Below are 16,186 nucleotides of genomic sequence, written 5' to 3'. Positions count from 1 at the left end.
ACTAGAGAACTCTGAGAATATTCCTATCTTACTCCCATTTTGACCTTTTTTTTTTTGCATTATTATTTTACTTTGAAATTAATTTATATTCCACATAACATACTATGCATTTGCATGCACACACACAAAGAATTTTTACATACCCTTCAGTCAGCTTCCCCAAATACTAACGTCCTCCATAACCAGAGTGTAGTTATTGGAAGCAGGAAATGAACATTGGTGCAATACCACTAATTAATTCATGGACCTTATTTCAGTTTTACCAGTTGGTCTCCTGATGTCCTTTTTTTGGTCCAAGGTTCAATCCAGGATGTGACAGTGTATTTGGTTGTCCTGACTCCTTAGTACTCTTCAGTCTGGCACAGTTCCCGCAGAACCCTTATTTTGGCGAGAGGGATGCATTTTGAATGTTCATGCCACTTCTCACGTCCCTTAACCTAACATACAAATCCATTTGCATATGTTTTGATATGTCTGTCCTTACATCCTAGAAATATTAAAAATTGTTAATGTTTAAATAAAGGATTAAGTCACAGACATTGAAGAGTTGCTAGACAAACTGGCTGAGAAATCTTGAAAGTCATAAAAAGTGGAGGTAATAGAAAAAGACAGTCACGAGACCCAAAAAACAATCCCGTCATTCATAAAAGGCTTCACATTAAATAAACATGAACTAGAAATTTGATACTAAGTTGTATCAACCCTTAGACACAGTGAATTAAAAAAGTCCTGAAAATGCCCAAAGAACCCAAAAATAGATGTTTTAAAAGAAACGTCTTGAAGGGGATGGAATTCCATGGAACCACCGTAAATGTCTACGAAAAGCGGGAAAGGTGCATCCCTCGTAAATCCTGGCGTCATGCTGGGTGGGGCCCCAGACTTGATGGGGCAGAGACTGAGGGGAGAGCTAATGCTGGTTTCCCTTTCTAGAAATGGACTCGGCACTACTGTGCCATCGCGAACGCCAAGCTGTCGTTCAGTGACGATATTGAACAGACTGCAGAAGAGGAGCTGCCCCAGGTAGGGGACACAGCCTCCCAACCTGTCCTCGCTCCCATGGCCCCCAGGCCCCAACATCCTCAGCCCAAGGAGCTGCCTCTTTGGTACCCTGGTCTGCCTGGCTCTTTTCTGATTGGCTGGCTGGGCAACCAATGAGATTCAAGCAGTTCTTTCCTGTTCCCTGAAGGGCCTGATGGGCCTGATGGGCCTGTGCTCCGAGTGGGAGGGGAGGACCTTTGGATGCTCTGTCCAGCTCCACCTCCAGCCTCATTCCCAGCTTTTCTGCCCTCTCCCCTCCAGCTCCTGGCCATCCTTGGTGCTGTTTCTTGAGTGCAGCCCCCTGGGCATTATCGCTCTCAGACTCCTTGTGCAGTAGAGTTGAAACCTGTACCGGGGACCCCTTAGCCCATGTCTTAGGACTCCAGGAGGCCACCACCCATGGTGGCAGGCAAGGGAGGGCAGTGGAAGCCGTCTTCCCAGACCTCTTGGGGTGAGGGCAAGCTGAAGCCGGCCTGTCTGCTCTCCAGTCCCGAGCCACCATGGGTGGTGGCCTCCTGGAGTTTTCAGAAACTGCTCCTCTCTTTGTGGCCCAGGATACACCCCCCACGGAGCTGCATTTTGGGGAGGAATGGTTCCACAAGAAGGTAGAGAAGAGGACGAGTGCCGAGAAGTTGCTGCAGGAATATTGTGCGGAGACGGGGGGCAAGGATGGGACCTTCCTGGTGCGGGAGAGCAAGACCTTCCCCAATGACTACACCCTGTCCTTCTGGTAGGGGCATGCCGCCTTCCCCTCGCAGCTGGCCGGGGCGGCGGGGGCGGAGTGGGGGAGAGCATGCGGCGAGTTGTGCGAGCTGAGGCCTAGACCAGAACCCCAAGCTTCATTTAGGAATCTGTGCGGGGCAGGGGTGGGCCGAGGCAGGTGAGGCCCAGGACATTTAGCAATCAAGATTAGTGGTATTTCAATGCAGTATTTTTTAAAAATCAGAAGTAATGAAAAATCCGTGATGAACACAGTATCATCAACATTTTAAGTAAAGACAGGATCTGACCCTGCACTAAGGACAATGTGGCCTCACACACCCCCAACCCTCCAGTCCTGGCTCTAGAGCAGGTGGGGTGCCCTTGGGTAAGTCACTCAACCTCCTGCAATCTCTGTTTCTTTGTCCCTAAAATAGAGATTCTAAAGGTTGCTTTATGGAGCTGTTGTGAGCTTTCTCACTCACTCACTCACTCACTCATTAGTACCTTCATTCACTAAAGGGTATTCATTGAGTGATTGCTCTGTGCTGGGCACAACGATAAGACAGACAGGATCCCTGTCCTGATGGAGATTAGAGTCTGGTCAGGGAAATAGACAATGAAAAAGGAATCGATTCTCTATAATTATAGTTGTGATACGTGCAATGCAAAAAATGCTAAATGTTACAAAAGTCCGTAAGAGCAGGGCTTGATGTAATGTTGGGGGCCGGAGTGGTCAGGGAGGACTTCCTGCAAGAACTGGTGTTTCCATGGAGACACATTATAACAACATACCTATAATAGTGACCACTCACACCTACAAGATGCTTCCCATGTGCCAGGCAGCATTCTAGGCACATTTTGTGTGTGACCTTGTTCAGTCCTCAGGACAGCTTAGCGAGGACAGACCACAAGGATGATGATGTGGAGGCTCAGAGAGGACAAGTCACTTGTTCGAGGTCACTTAGCACATAAGTGGCTGAGTCAGGATTTACACCTAGGCCATCTGGCTCCAGAGTTAGGAGTTATGTAGGTAAAAGTAGGTGGACGAAGTAGGTAGAATGTTCTGGAATCCAGGCGCTAAAGCCCAAGCCTGTTCTAAGAGCAGGGGGAGGCCTGTGTGGCCGCACATAGTGCCTCCCCATCAGTGCCGCTGGTCGCAGTTCTGGCCACGCCCCCTTCCCTCCCTCGCCACGTTCTCTGACACCCTGGGTGTAGGCAGGGCCGGTGGGCCCGGCCTCGGTGCTGATGTTGTCCGTCTCCCTACAGGCGGTCCGGCCGGGTCCAGCACTGCCGGATCCGTTCCACCATGGAGGGTGGGACCATGAAGTACTTCCTGACTGACAACATCATGTTCCCCAGCATGTATGCCCTCATCCAGCACTACCGCGAGACGCACCTGCGCTGCACGGAGTTCGAGCTTCGGCTCACCGACCCTGTGCCCAACCCCCACCCCCACGAGTCAAAGCCGTACGTGTGCCCGTGCTCCCGGGGCAGCAGACCTCAAGCGCCAGGCTTAGTGGGTGCAGACGCGCAGGTGGATTGGGTTTCCCAGTCAGAAAAGCCAGTCTTGTGGGTGTGCTGGGGCCCAGCTTCCCACGAGGCCCCTCACCCAGGTCCCCCGGGATCTCTTAAATTCCCCAGGATGGCCCCAGTTTCCAAACACCTACTCCCCCTATTTTCTCTTTCCCTCGGCCTCTCCCTGCCCTTCTCCTCCTTTACCTTCACAGTCCTGAGCTCTCGGGTTATGATTTTCGGAGGTGAATTTTGGCCGGGTGATATCGTTCTGCTTGTCAAAGCTCATTCCTGTTCACTCTGAAAGTGAACAAGAAGGAAAGTAATTGTACACATTTACCCTTCATTTTTTATCCAGTGAAATGAATATTAGTTATGCTTTGCAAAGGGTTAACCAATTCTGGAAATAAGTGGTGGGGCGGGGGGAGCTCTTTTTAAGCAGAAGCCTGCTAAAATGTACATTACTGAGAGGCCTTGTAACTTATAGCAGCTGTCTTACTTTTGTCTATATTCGTATGGATTGCCTTTTAAAATTTGCTATTTCATATCTTTGAAAGTAACCAAAGACCAGCCAAACCAAAAGACCTTCCTAAAACTCTGTTCCCTGTGTTCTCGGCCTCCGATTTTCTGTTCTCTGCAGTGATGGATGCTGGCCCTGAGTCAGGCTGATGGGGTGGGAGGATACAGTTAAGTTAAATTTATTCTCTCGTGCTCCAAGCAGACCTACTGTAGGAATGTTTTACCCGAGCTACATCTTGGTGGTCTCCTAAAAAACATTGCTGTCTTCAGCGGCGTTTTTGGGTGGGGAAGCCCACGGTGCAAGTTCCATGGTGGTTTCTGGGGTCCTATTCCAGGTCTCCCCAGAGCCCAGTGCCGCCCCCTCCGCGGGTGGCTCTCTCACGTGGCCGTTTCCCCCGCGCCGCAGGTGGTACTATGACGGGCTGAGCCGCGGGGAAGCAGAGGACATGCTAATGAGGGTTCCCCGGGACGGCGCCTTCCTCATCCGGAGGCGGGAGGGCACTGACTCCTACGCCATCACCTTCAGGTGAGCGGGCGGGTGGGGGCCGGCTCTCGCCGGAGGAGGCCTGGGAAGGACGGGTGTGGAGAGCAAGAGCCGCTAATGGGAGCTGTCAGGGGGTGGGGCCCGGGTCTGTGTCCTTGAGAGTAGCACCTGTTCTGTGGACTCATTCCGTCCGTCTTCCAGCAACTTCACGACCATGATCCTTACTGTTCAGAGGAGGAAACCGAGGCACAGAGAGGTTAAGTAACTTGCTGACACGTGCAGCCAGTAAGTGGTGGAGCTGGGATTTGCACCCAGGCAGCCCCAGCAGCCCAGAGCAGTGATGTGACAGACCAGCTTTCCTCCCCTCTGCCCTTGCCACCCGGCCTTGGCAGTGGGAAGGCCGTATGGACCAACCATCTCTAGGACTGTGGTTCTCTACTTTAATTCCACCCCAAGACCCCTGATTCCTCTGGTTCCCACCAGTGACAGTGTTGGGGGGGGGGGTTTCAGACCCAGTTCATTACACTGTCCCTCCATCTCCCCTGCCCCAGTGTATTGAGTTCCTAACTAACGTTCCAGACCCTGGGCTGATGTTGGGGCTTCATCTGCCTGAGTCCATCACCGCAGCCCATGACGGGGGTAGATGAGGTACTACAAGTAATGGAGGCCCAGAGAGGTTAAGCGACCTGTCTGGAGCCACACAGCCTAGTCCTGGGCTGAGGCAGAATTGCAGACTTGGACTTATCCATGTTCAAAGCCTGCTCTCTTGGTGAGGTCTGAAGAGGCTTACGGGCTAAACTGAGCCTTAGCCTGCGTGGTTATGTTAAATACTGGGGAATTTCACTTGAAAATTTAGATTTCTTCTTAGGAGAGGTGGGAAGAGGTGGAAGCTCCAGACCCACATTCCCATGTGGTGATGATGGTGACCGGCTGCACCGCAGGGGCCCTGGTACACCCAGCCTGCTCCTGTTCCTTCCGTTGCTGTTGCCCTGGCCCATCCCCTTGGCGACCCTGCCGGGCTGCCCCCTTCTCCCCCTGTCATTCCTGCCGTCTTGGGTGAGTGGGTGGTGGTGGTGATGGCAATTATCGTTGCCATTTACCGGGCACCTGCTGCGTGTCGGCTCCAGGCCGCAGGGCTCCTCTGTGCTTTGTGCTGCCAACAGGGAGGCTCTGGGCTCCTTGGCATCGGCGCCTTGCCCTTTGCCCCGAAGCTCCTGGTGGCGCCTCCGCCACCCGGATGGGACTGCGCATGTTTAGTGAACATCTGTCGTACCAGCCACCATGTTGGGTGTTGGGGATTGAGTTGTGCTGCAGTTCTGTCATTCAGGGTGCTTTGGGGTGTGAGTGACAGAAACCAAACTCAGTGGCCAAGCAGCCACAAAAGGTGGCATTTAGTGGTTACTTGCTGAGACGCTCAAGAGGTGAAGCTGGCTTCCAGCAGGCCTGGATCCACGTCTCAGCTGGCAGTCCTCGGGAGACTGGTTCTCTGTGTCCTGGAGCTACTCCGCATTGGCTTCACCTTGAGAACCAGTGTCTAGTAGAAAAGACGAGTCCTGTGATACATCCATTCCCCCTGGCCCGGCCTGAGCTGGGCGTCATGGTTCTGACTGGGGACCTCCAAGCTGGCCATGGGTTGGAATCACTTCACTGGAACCATGTGGAGGAAGATGGGATCCCCAGATGGAGGCTTGATTTTATACGTCCACCATTCTGTTTGCACATCTGCCCTCCCCGTGAGATTGGTGGTACCCTAAAAGCTGGAGTTTATATATTTTTAGGGATCAGTAAATGTTCATTGAGCACCTACTCTGCGCCAGGCTCTGTGCTGGGCTCCGAAAACACCGAAGTGATACAAACCGCCCAGTCTTTGAGCTCATGAGGCCAGCAGTTGGCTGAGAACGAGAATGAGAAATGTCCTGTTACGCGCATGTTTTCTGGAGCAGTTCCCTCCTGCTTAGCGTTGCCTTGCCAACGGCAGGTGGTCAGGACCTGCCGGCTGAACGAGCCAGTGACGAGGTCCTGGAGCCTCTAGGAGGAGAGGAGGGGAAGGCTGTTTGCATTGTGTTGGGATGGTGAACGTCCCTGGTCTCCACGCACTGCATGCCTGTTGGGGGCGCGGCCACTGTAATAGTCCAGGATGACCCCCCCCACCCCCCGGCCTGGACACACAGACTTTTTCTAACCCACTATGGTCAGGGTGTGGGGTGGCTGTCACTCTCCCTCACTGAGAAGTGTTGCCTGGGGCAGGAGAGTCAGACACACAAATGCATCGCTGTAATGTTGTGCAGTAAGCGCCACAGAGAGGTCGGGCAGGTGACAGAGGGTGAGCAGGGGTTCTAGGGGGACCAGGTGGGGATGTGCTCCAGGCAGAGGGAGAACACAGGTCTGCAGGAACTTTCCCTCCCTCCCTCGCCCCCCCTCCCCAATACCACCTCTCCTGTGCCAGGTGGTGGTCTAGGCTCTGGGAACAGACTGAACTGGATAGATCCCTACAGGAGAGGACAGGTGTCTGCTTTCAAGTCTATGCAAAGAGATGAAGCTGCTGTCTAGGTGTGATCAGTGGGAAGTGGACCTCAGTGGGACACGGGAGCAGGGGCTTCTTGGCAGAGCTGAGTAGGACCTCAGGTCACAGCATCCACTGGCGTGTAGCAGCCAGGGGGCTGGAAGGTGCGATTCACGCTCAGCCCTGTTCTGTCTCCTTTCTTGATTCTTCTCTCGCCAGGGAAGCTCGTTTTGGCTTGACCTTGGTTCTGTTTTCCTAGCCATTCATGTATGGGTTACCCTCGGGGCGCCGGACACATTGCCGAGGGCTTACCCTGGGCTGTCAGATGGCGGTGTTAACACTTGCCTTGACACGGGAACTGTCCATCCCCGGCACTGTGGACAGGGAGACAGAGGTGCAGTCAGGCTACCAGAAGGAACCAGAACCTGACCCCACTCTTAACTAACCTCCATGCCCTAGAGCCTCCCTGCCCTAGGGAGCTTTTGTAAAAAGTTTAATAATTTCTTAATTACGTGAATATATTCTTACAAAAATTAAGACATTGCAGTAAAGCTAAGCCCCCTGTGGTCCTTCCCACCTGGGTCCTTGTCCTGGTAGAAAGCACAGTTTTCTCCATGTGGACTCCAAACCAAACAAACAAACGAACAAACAGAAAACCAAAAAAACCAAAATGACCTCCATGTATATGTACCTATAGAAAATACAGTGCCATTTTGTGTGTGGGGATTCCCCTTTTTTAAACGATTAATTTTAAAAAATACAAATGAGATCATACTATATTTTATCTTGCAACTTGTCTGCTCAGCAGTGTTTTTTGTTTTTTTTTTTTTAAAGAAATACTAATGAAATATCACTGCAAATAAGCCACTGAAGCAGAACTCTTTTAGCACTTTTACAGGACTTACTGAAGAAATGGCTTAACAGTGTATGTTTTTTAAAACAAAAAGTGTCTTTATGGTGCAAAATTTGTGTATTTATTTGAGAGAGCACAAGCTTGGGGGGGTGCCGGGGGGGGCAGAGGAGGAGGGAGAGAGAAAATCCCAAGCAGCCTCCACGCCCAGCACAGGACCCCAACACAGGGCTCCGTCTCATGACCTTAACCGACTGATCCACCCGGGCGCCCCTCTGACGTGTAAAATTTTTAAAAGATGAGTAGTTCACCCATGGTAATTATGCCTTGAGACAGTTTAAGAAGATGCTTTTTGGCTGTAAAGGTAGGGTCAAAGCTTAATTTACCAAATGTTTCTGTTCTTGCTGATAAAAGCTAGTAAGACTGAAGATTGTGGGGTTTTTTTGGGGGGGGGGGTTTCCCACCTCTTGTGTCAGCAGGGTGAGGCAATAAAAGATTGGTTTGCTTTTTGGGAAAAAAAAAAAATTCATGGTTGTAGTAGTTGGGCCACTGAAGATAAGATTTAAGGATTTGGGCATCAAATCCCAGAGTTCTGGAGTAGAGATGAGCAAACATTTCCTGTAAAGGACCAGAGGGTAAATATCACAGGCCTGGCGAGCCCTGTGGCCTCTGTTGTCGCTACTCAGCGTCTGCCGCTGTAGGGTGAAAGCAGCCCCGGGCAACACGGAAGTGGATGAACGTGGCTGTGTTTCAATAAAACTTTATTTACAAAAGCGAGGGCGGGGGCCACATTTGGCCTTTGGGCCATTGTTTGCTGACCCTGATCTGGACACCAGGACCTTCCCAAAATCAAGTCCTATAACTGGGGCCGGGCGGAGTGGGCAGACAAGAGAAGCCAGCTGTTGAGTCACTCCGTACTTCTTGTAAGATACAGCTTTTTCTGTATCTGTGTTGAAAAAACCCGCATCACTGTATTCCCCAGGAGGGCCGTCCCTTGTTCATTTATCTGGTTCCCTCACGATGGAGAGCTAGGTGGTTTCTAATTAGCGGGGCTTGCAGAACAATTGTCTGGTTTCTGGGATTTCGGTTGCCAACTCTGTGTGATCTGCCCCCCCTCCAGGGCCAGGGGCAAGGTAAAGCATTGCCGCATCCACCGGGATGGCCGGCACTTTGTGCTGGGGACCTCTGCCTACTTCGAGAGCCTCGTGGAGCTCGTCAGCTACTATGAGAAACACGCGCTCTACCGGAAGATGCGACTGCGCTACCCCGTGACGCCTGAGCTCCTGGAGCGCTACAATATGGTAGGTGGTTGACTCGCTCGCGATTGGGGGAGTATCATTCATCTGTCCGTTCTTCCAGCAAACCTTTATTGAGCACTCACCATGTGTCCAGTACTGCTTTGAGTCCTGGGGACAAGGAGCCCACCCTCATGCTGCTTGCAGTCTAGTGTAGGGGAGACAGATAATAAAGGAGATAAATTAAAAAAAACAGATGGTGTGTCAGAGGGTGACACGTACTATAGAGAAAAAACTGGGCAGGTGGAGATGTGGATGCACTGATGGGGAAGGGGCTACAGTTCTCGAGCGTGCTCTGGAAAGATCTCACTGAGAAGGAGGTATTTGAGCAGACGCTAGAGTTCATGGAAGAATGTGCCATGCAGCTATGGACGGGAAGAACAGCAAGTACAAAGGTCCTGAGGTGAGGGCATGCCTGGAGGCTCAGAGAAGCAGCTGGTGTGGCCAGCACTGAGTGAGCCAGAGTTGAGGTAGATGTAAGTAAGGACTGCTTTGTGCAGGGCAGGCCCCTGGGAGACTCTGGCTTTTATTCTGAGCCACTGGACAGTTCTGAGCGGAGAACCGACCTTACCTCTGCCCCTGTCACATGGGTTCATTGATGTATTTTTTTTTTTTTAAAGATTTCATTTATTTATTTGAGAGAGAGCAAGAGAACGAGCAAGAGAACACAAGCAGGGGGAGTGGCAGGCAGAGGGAGAAGCAGACTCCCCGCTGAGCAGGGAGCCCGATGCGGGACTCGATTCCAGGACCCTGGGATCATGACCTGAGCTGAAGGCAGACGCTTAACCGACTGAGCCACCCAGGCGCCCTGGTTCACTGATGTATTGAAAAGAGATTCAGGATACACCAACCATGGGCCAGGAATGATTGTGGCTCCTGGCAGTGTGGTGGACCAAAGCCTGCCTTGGGACATTTTGGTTCTGGACAGGGGAGCTAGACAGCTTGCAGTCACATAAAGAAGCTGTCCCGGGCAGTGAGGATGACAGAGAAGCCAACAGAACAAGGGTGGGTGCTGCTTAGGACTGCAGCTTAGGAGCTGTCGGAGAAGGTCAGAGGAGGGTGAGCACAGGAGCCCAGGCCTGACAGCAGGGACCAGTGGGGGCTGGGCAGCTGTGGGGGGAAGCCGGTTCTAGGTCAGGGAGCGGCTGTAGCACAAGCCCGGAGGGGACTGGGAGAGACAGGGACAGAGCAGACAGGGCAGGGTGGGTCTTCAGTGTGAGCCGGTAAATGTGTAACGTGTCCGGGTTTATGGCATTTGCCAGTTTCCATGGTGCAGATCCTTGGAGGGGGTGGCCCGTGTCCCGCCACAGACACGGAACGTGGGTCAGGGAGAGGCGTCCGGCGCGAGCGGGGAGCTCCCGCACGCACTGCGCCCCGGGCTTGGGTTCTCACAAAGGACCGCAGTGCCTGGCACAGAGTAGGCCAGCACAGGGCCTCTCTCCTTCGGGGGTGCAGTTTCCAATTTGGGGGGAGCTTTTTACCGTCTCTACCAGGAGGCACGACGGAACTGGGAGGTTTCACCTCTTCGGCCCGGGGGTGGCCGAGAACCCTTGTTCTCTGTCAGGCTGCCCCAGGAGCTCAGATGCTTCCATTTATTTCGCTTTGTTCTTTTTCAGGAAAGAGACATAAACTCCCTGTATGACGTCAGCAGAATGTATGTGGATCCCAGTGAAATCAACCCTTCCATGGTACGGTGCTAGCCCTCCTAGTCACACCACGACCCGGGCCCTAGAATGAGGCAGAGTCCACCCCACGCCCCCCAGCCTAACAGGGCAAGGGAACTTTTGGGCAAACTTGCCCCCTCTCAATTGATTTCATTTTTTTGAGAAAAAATGATGATTGACAATGAGACATCGGGTTTCAGGGAGGAGCTTAATAGAATTCCACCTAAAAGCGACGGTGTCTTGCTAAAATTCTGAGGTTTGATGAACCACCTTTGGGCCAAACGGCTTCTAATTTAAAGTCTTTCAGATGTTTCTTGCTCACTGACTGAGCCCGTGGTGTTTATAAATTCCGTTTGGTTCACTGACCCCTTTGCAGTGTGCACCTTATCTCCTGTTCCCACCCTGGCTGGTGGTGTGATTTCACGCAGGTGGGCGTGGGTTTTAAATTTTCACCCCCAGCTCCTCCTTGCTCTGGTTCCAGCTCACACGTTGCTTGAACCGCAGAGGAAGAACAATGGCGAATTTTCTGTTGGGTCGGGGGTGGGGTGCACCTGGCACACAGTTCATGTATAATTCTTGCTAAGGAAGGGGCCCCGCTGACGGGCTCTGTGGAAATCCAGAGATGAATTTCTTCTCTTCTTTTAGATTTATAATCCTCAGCCAATGCAAATCCCTTCCAGCAAGAAATGAAGGCTTGGAAGGATGTGGGCAAGGGGAGAGTGTGTGTGAAATTATTAGGGAACTTTTATTAGAAGTGAAGAAGGCGTCGGTAGTGAGGATGACATGGCCACCTGTCAGCCGGCTGTCAGGGGATGGTGGACACTGTGGTAAACTGAGGAACTCACACCCCATCTTGAGGACCGCTATGCCCTCTGTTCGCACTCAGTTGCTACCTTTCCAGAGAGCAGGCCAGGTCTCCTGGTTTCGCAAGCCAATGATCTGGATATTTTACGTGAATTCTCCCCCATTTTTAAATCCTGGCAACCAACCCAAGTTGTAGAGAAAATCTTCCTGTACTAAGTGAGACAAGTGAAACACGATGGTAGCTGAACGTGCTCACAAGCTGCCAGACTAGGGGGAGCGCCTCAAAAATAAAATCATTGCTATTACTGTGATTGAAAATGGTTTAACAATAAAAAACACCACTTTGAAAACAAGACCGATAATTAGCCCTGGTCTCACCGTGCGAACTCAGTCGCTCTCTGCGTTCCTGGGCCTTTGCCTGCACGGAGACGCATTTTGCAGGCCCCCCCCTCCCCCGCACACCTGCCATTTGTATTCTGTTCACCTGCCCCTTGGTCCTGTGTGGGTTTCTCCATTGCTCATTTTCTTCATGACCATTCTTACTAAAACTGGTGAGCCAAGTAATTTAGGTGAAACACATGGATTGCAATTTTAACTTTTAAAAAAAGAATGTTTTTAATGTTGCAGAATATTCTGGGTGTCTGTGCCAGGTTAGCTGCATCCCCGTCAGTGGCCATGTGGGTCATTTCTAGTCTTTGCTGTTCTGGTTAACGTTAAAATGAACTTCACATGTGAGGCATTGGGCATCTTCTGCGTTATTTCCTTCGGATGCGTTCTTGGAACTGGAATGACTAGATCAGTCCTAACGGGACATATGGATGGCCACCTAGCAAGCATTGTCCGAAGCACTTGGGAGCTCACTCCTGCTCAGCAGCCCCATGGGTGGTGTGCTATTTCTATGCCCACTGCACAGCCAGGAAGGTATGGAGCTGGAATTTGCACCCGGGCCACAGGCTTGGAGGCACGTGCTGTTCGTCACTTTGTTGTGCCGCCTGCCAGCCTGGGCATCCGACGGACGGCTCATTTCTCTAGTTAGCGAAGGACCTGACATGAGGACCTCTGCTGCCCTCTGTCGGGCTGGAGACTTGCTGCTCATGGAAGCCATTGTGTGGCACCTCCCTTTGCCACTGGCTGTATCTTGCAGCCTTGGAGCCTGGCAGTGACCCGTGAAGTTCATGGGGGAAAGATGTATCCACCCTTGAAGGGAGATGCACAGGTAAAGCCAGCTCGGGTTGGAACCTCTGGTTGGAAGTTCTTATGGCAGAGCTTCTAGAACCCACATTGCTTCTTACAGAACATCACGAACTATGGCAATAACTCACATTAACTGATTGATTTCTGAGCTCAGCCACTTTTAACAGCTGGTTGACCTTGGGCCAGTCCGCATCCCCTCTCCCTGGTGATTTTGGCGGCTCTTTTGCAATGCAGTGCCCACCCTCTGCCAGCAGATGGCGCTGTAACCTCGGGCTTAAGCATCCTGTTTCCTAATGAGAACCAAGGCAGATGCCTCTCTGCTTCTGTCTCCCAGCCTGACCTTCTCCTTCTTGTTTTCCCTGAAAGCCTCAGAGAACCGTGAAAGCTCTGTATGACTACAAAGCCAAGCGAAGCGATGAGCTGAGCTTCTGCCGTGGGGCCCTCATTCACAACGTCTCCAAGGAGCCCTGGGGCTGGTAAGGCTGAGAGGGGCTGGGCCGCTTGCTGGATGAACTTGACTTATCCCTTCTTGCAGGTGAGGTTCAGGTGCTGGCTGAGCTTTGGACCCCCTTTCTCTGCCATTCCGGGCTGGCTTTGACCTTTGTACCTTCTCTGGGAAGGTGGCTTAAGACCTGCTCTATTCAGAAAAGCGTTAAGAACCATCAATCGCATCTTATTAAGTTTTATTTTAGTTATAGCAGAAGTTACCACTTACTGAGGCCTTCCCCGGTGCCGAGGGCTGTGGTAATGGCTTTCATATGTGGTCTCTCCAGATTCTCGGTATGACTCTCGGGGTTGACTGTGGGTACCCCCACTTTACAGAGGTGGCAAATGGGGCTTTCCAAGGTTGTATAGCTATGAACTATTGCGGGCTCTTCCCATTATGTGAGCCTGTGTGTTACTGTAAATTCAAATTCTTAAGCTATTGCTTGGTCCTGTGCAGTGGCCCTACCCTGGATGGAAGCAGGGACATTTTTAGGCCAGAGCTCCCTAGGTGTGTGCCAGGGTTCAGCTACCTCTTCTCCCTCTCCACCTGGGAAGAAGTTTCGCTGCCCATCCATAAGTCCCCGGGTAGGTGGTCTTGTAGGATTCTTTTTTTTTTTTTTTAAAGAATTTATCTATTTATTTGACAGAGAGAGACACAGTGAGAGAGGGAACACAAGCAGGGGGAGCGGGAGAGGGAGAAGCAGGCTTCCCGCTGAGCAGGGAGCCCGATGCAGGGCTCGATCGCAGGACCCTGGGATCATGACCTGAGCCGAAGGCAGACGCTTAACGACTGAGCCACCCAGGCATCCCTGTAGGATTATTTCTTACCATAGAGCAACAAGCACCTTGCAAGTGTGGCATCCCTTTCTCCCGTAAGATAGCGGGGCTTGAGTTAGAGATCTAAATGGCGGCTTGAATAGAGGGCCTCTTTTTGTCAAGAACCATTTTAGGGGCGCCTGGGTGGCTCAGTCGTTAAGCATCTGCCTTCGGCTCAGGTCGTGATCCCAGGGTCCTGGGATCGAGCCCCGCATCGGGCTCCCTGCTCCGCGGGAAGCCTGCTTCTCCCTCTCCCACTCGCCCTGCTTGTGTTCCCTCTCTGGCTGTCTTTCTCTCTGTCAAATAAATAAAACCTTAAAAAAAAAAAAAAAAAAAGAACCATTTTAAAAACTTCATCTGAAAGAACTCACTTAAACCCACACAGTGACCCTGAAAGGTTACCTACGTTTTACAGATGAGGAAACTGAGGCACAGACAGGTACAGTAACTTGGCCAGGGCCATCCAGCAGGCTGGGATTCGAAGCCAGACCTTCTGACTCCAAAGCCCATACTCCTAACTTGACTCATGGTCAGGGGTTTTGAAGTTTTTTGTTTGTTCATTTGTTTTTTTGAGAATGCCCTCTTTCTAATCCAAATCTTACCTGGATCCCCAGAGTCAAAAGAGAAAAAGTAACAACAGAGTGATGTGCTGAAGCTGGGGGTGGGGGCCTGGAGCTCCTGCTCATAGGCTCCCAGCCTCAGCATGCCAACTGTGGTGTTGTCTACCTGTCTCTCCCTGAGGGGCACGGCCAGAATCCGGGTGTCCCCTGGACCCACGATGCCCCGTCCTGTCCCCTGCCTCTGTCAAGGCGCAGTGCTGTGTGTGTGGGGGTGACTTTTACCAAGTTGTGGGTAGACCTCTTTAAAGCACACACTCTTCCACGTGTGGAACTGCCTCCTGCCTTTCCACACGTCTGAAGTGGGGTGCTTTAAATTTCCAGGGCTCTTGAGATGAGCTGAGAGTCTGGTGTAAGTGCCTTTGGTGAGGGGCTGTGGGTGAACTGCCTGCCCAGGTCCCCTGGTTTCTTTCACTCTGGTGGCAACAGCACCATCTAGTGGAGCATCGTCCACCTTTTTGGGCGTCCTCCCAACCTGCTGCCCATATGGCTAGGGCACTGAATCGGTCTTGTCCAAACTGGGATGCATTTTAGAGCAAAAGGAATGTTACTGTCAATAATTACACCTGGACAACAGGTATGAAGTTAATTCTGGGCAAATGGTACATATGGTCACCATGGATATAGCCAGTCTTTGCCTGAAAGGGGTCTGGAGAAACGGAGGGGATGAGGGTATCTGCCAGTCCTCTCTTTCCACCAGGCCACAGGACGGTCGGTCCTCACTCTGCTTACTCAGGTCAGCAAACATTTACTAAGTGCTTCCCACCACCCCTGAGTACTGATTCGATTAAGATCAAGAAAAGGCCTCCCATAGTGGGGAAGACAGAGGTAGAAGTTATATAAAAGGCAGACTGCCTCCCCAGCTGTGGGGACAGATGCCCCAGGAGCACACAGGAGGAACACCTGGCCTAGGGAGCAGTCAGGGAAGACTCCCTGGAAGAGGCATGCCTGAGCTGAGTCTCAGCCGGTTAGTAGGGACAAGCTAGATACAAAGGGCATGGACAAAGGCATGGAAGCTAGGCAGACGGCAGGGCCAGAAGGGTGGGGGCAACAGGCTGTCTAGGAGGAGGGTCAAGTTTGAGTCGCAGAGGGGCAGGTGTTAAGGTCCAAGAGTCCGTGGGGTCAGGCTAAAGCATCTATGCTTGATTCTGAAGACTTTGGGAGCTATGGGTGTGGCGTGGTCAGAGGTACTTTCTGGAAAGAGCCCCCTGGCTGCAGACGGCACCCACAGGGGGGCAGTTGGGGGGAGTGGCCCCGTATGCCTGGGCACTGTTTGCGGGGAGAACCTTAGAGGTGACCACAGTTTGGTGGAGTTGAGACACGCACATAGATCAGTTATGTCTCTTGTTACCAGTGCTGTCACAGGGAAGAGAAGAAGGTCAAGGGGAGCGGTATTTTAGCTGAGTAATGAGAACATTATTTGAGCACTTACTGTATACTGGGCACTGTTAAAAACACTCAGCATATGCGGAATCCTCTGGTCCCAATACAATCCTCTGAGGGAGGTGCTGGGATTATTCCCATTTTACAGTTGGTGGTGGAGCTGGAATTTGATTCCAGGCTGTCTATCTCCAGAACCTTCCTTAGCTCTAAGTTCACAGCCCTCCTTGAAATGGGGTTGAGCCTGCTCTAGACTTGAGCTTTTGCCTCAAATGGCCTCCGATGTCCACCTAAAGCACTGAAATTCTTGGTGTCCTTGACT

General features: G+C 51.8%; 1 protein-coding gene across 5 annotated transcripts in view; it reads left to right on the top strand.

The window, feature by feature from the left end:
* The window catches only part of PLCG2 (phospholipase C gamma 2), a 151,057-nt gene that overhangs the window by 98,403 nt on the left and 36,468 nt on the right, over positions 1 to 16,186 (top strand). For all 5 annotated transcript variants that reach the window (XM_032389743.1, XM_032389740.1, XM_032389742.1 and 2 more), the window contains 7 exons: positions 931 to 1,020; positions 1,593 to 1,768; positions 3,007 to 3,207; positions 4,178 to 4,297; positions 8,729 to 8,909; positions 10,520 to 10,591; positions 12,932 to 13,041. In XM_032389743.1, the coding sequence (XP_032245634.1) occupies positions 931 to 1,020; positions 1,593 to 1,768; positions 3,007 to 3,207; positions 4,178 to 4,297; positions 8,729 to 8,909; positions 10,520 to 10,591; positions 12,932 to 13,041 (950 nt within the window). The remainder of the gene's footprint in view (positions 1 to 930; positions 1,021 to 1,592; positions 1,769 to 3,006; positions 3,208 to 4,177; positions 4,298 to 8,728; positions 8,910 to 10,519; positions 10,592 to 12,931; positions 13,042 to 16,186) is intronic.

This window comes from Phoca vitulina, unplaced genomic scaffold (genome assembly GCF_004348235.1).
Source record: "Phoca vitulina isolate PV1807 unplaced genomic scaffold, GSC_HSeal_1.0 scaffold56, whole genome shotgun sequence".
NCBI lineage: Eukaryota > Metazoa > Chordata > Mammalia > Carnivora > Phocidae > Phoca > Phoca vitulina.
The sequence above is the reverse complement of the archived record's forward strand: the minus strand, read 5'-3'. Positions and strand labels throughout refer to the sequence as shown.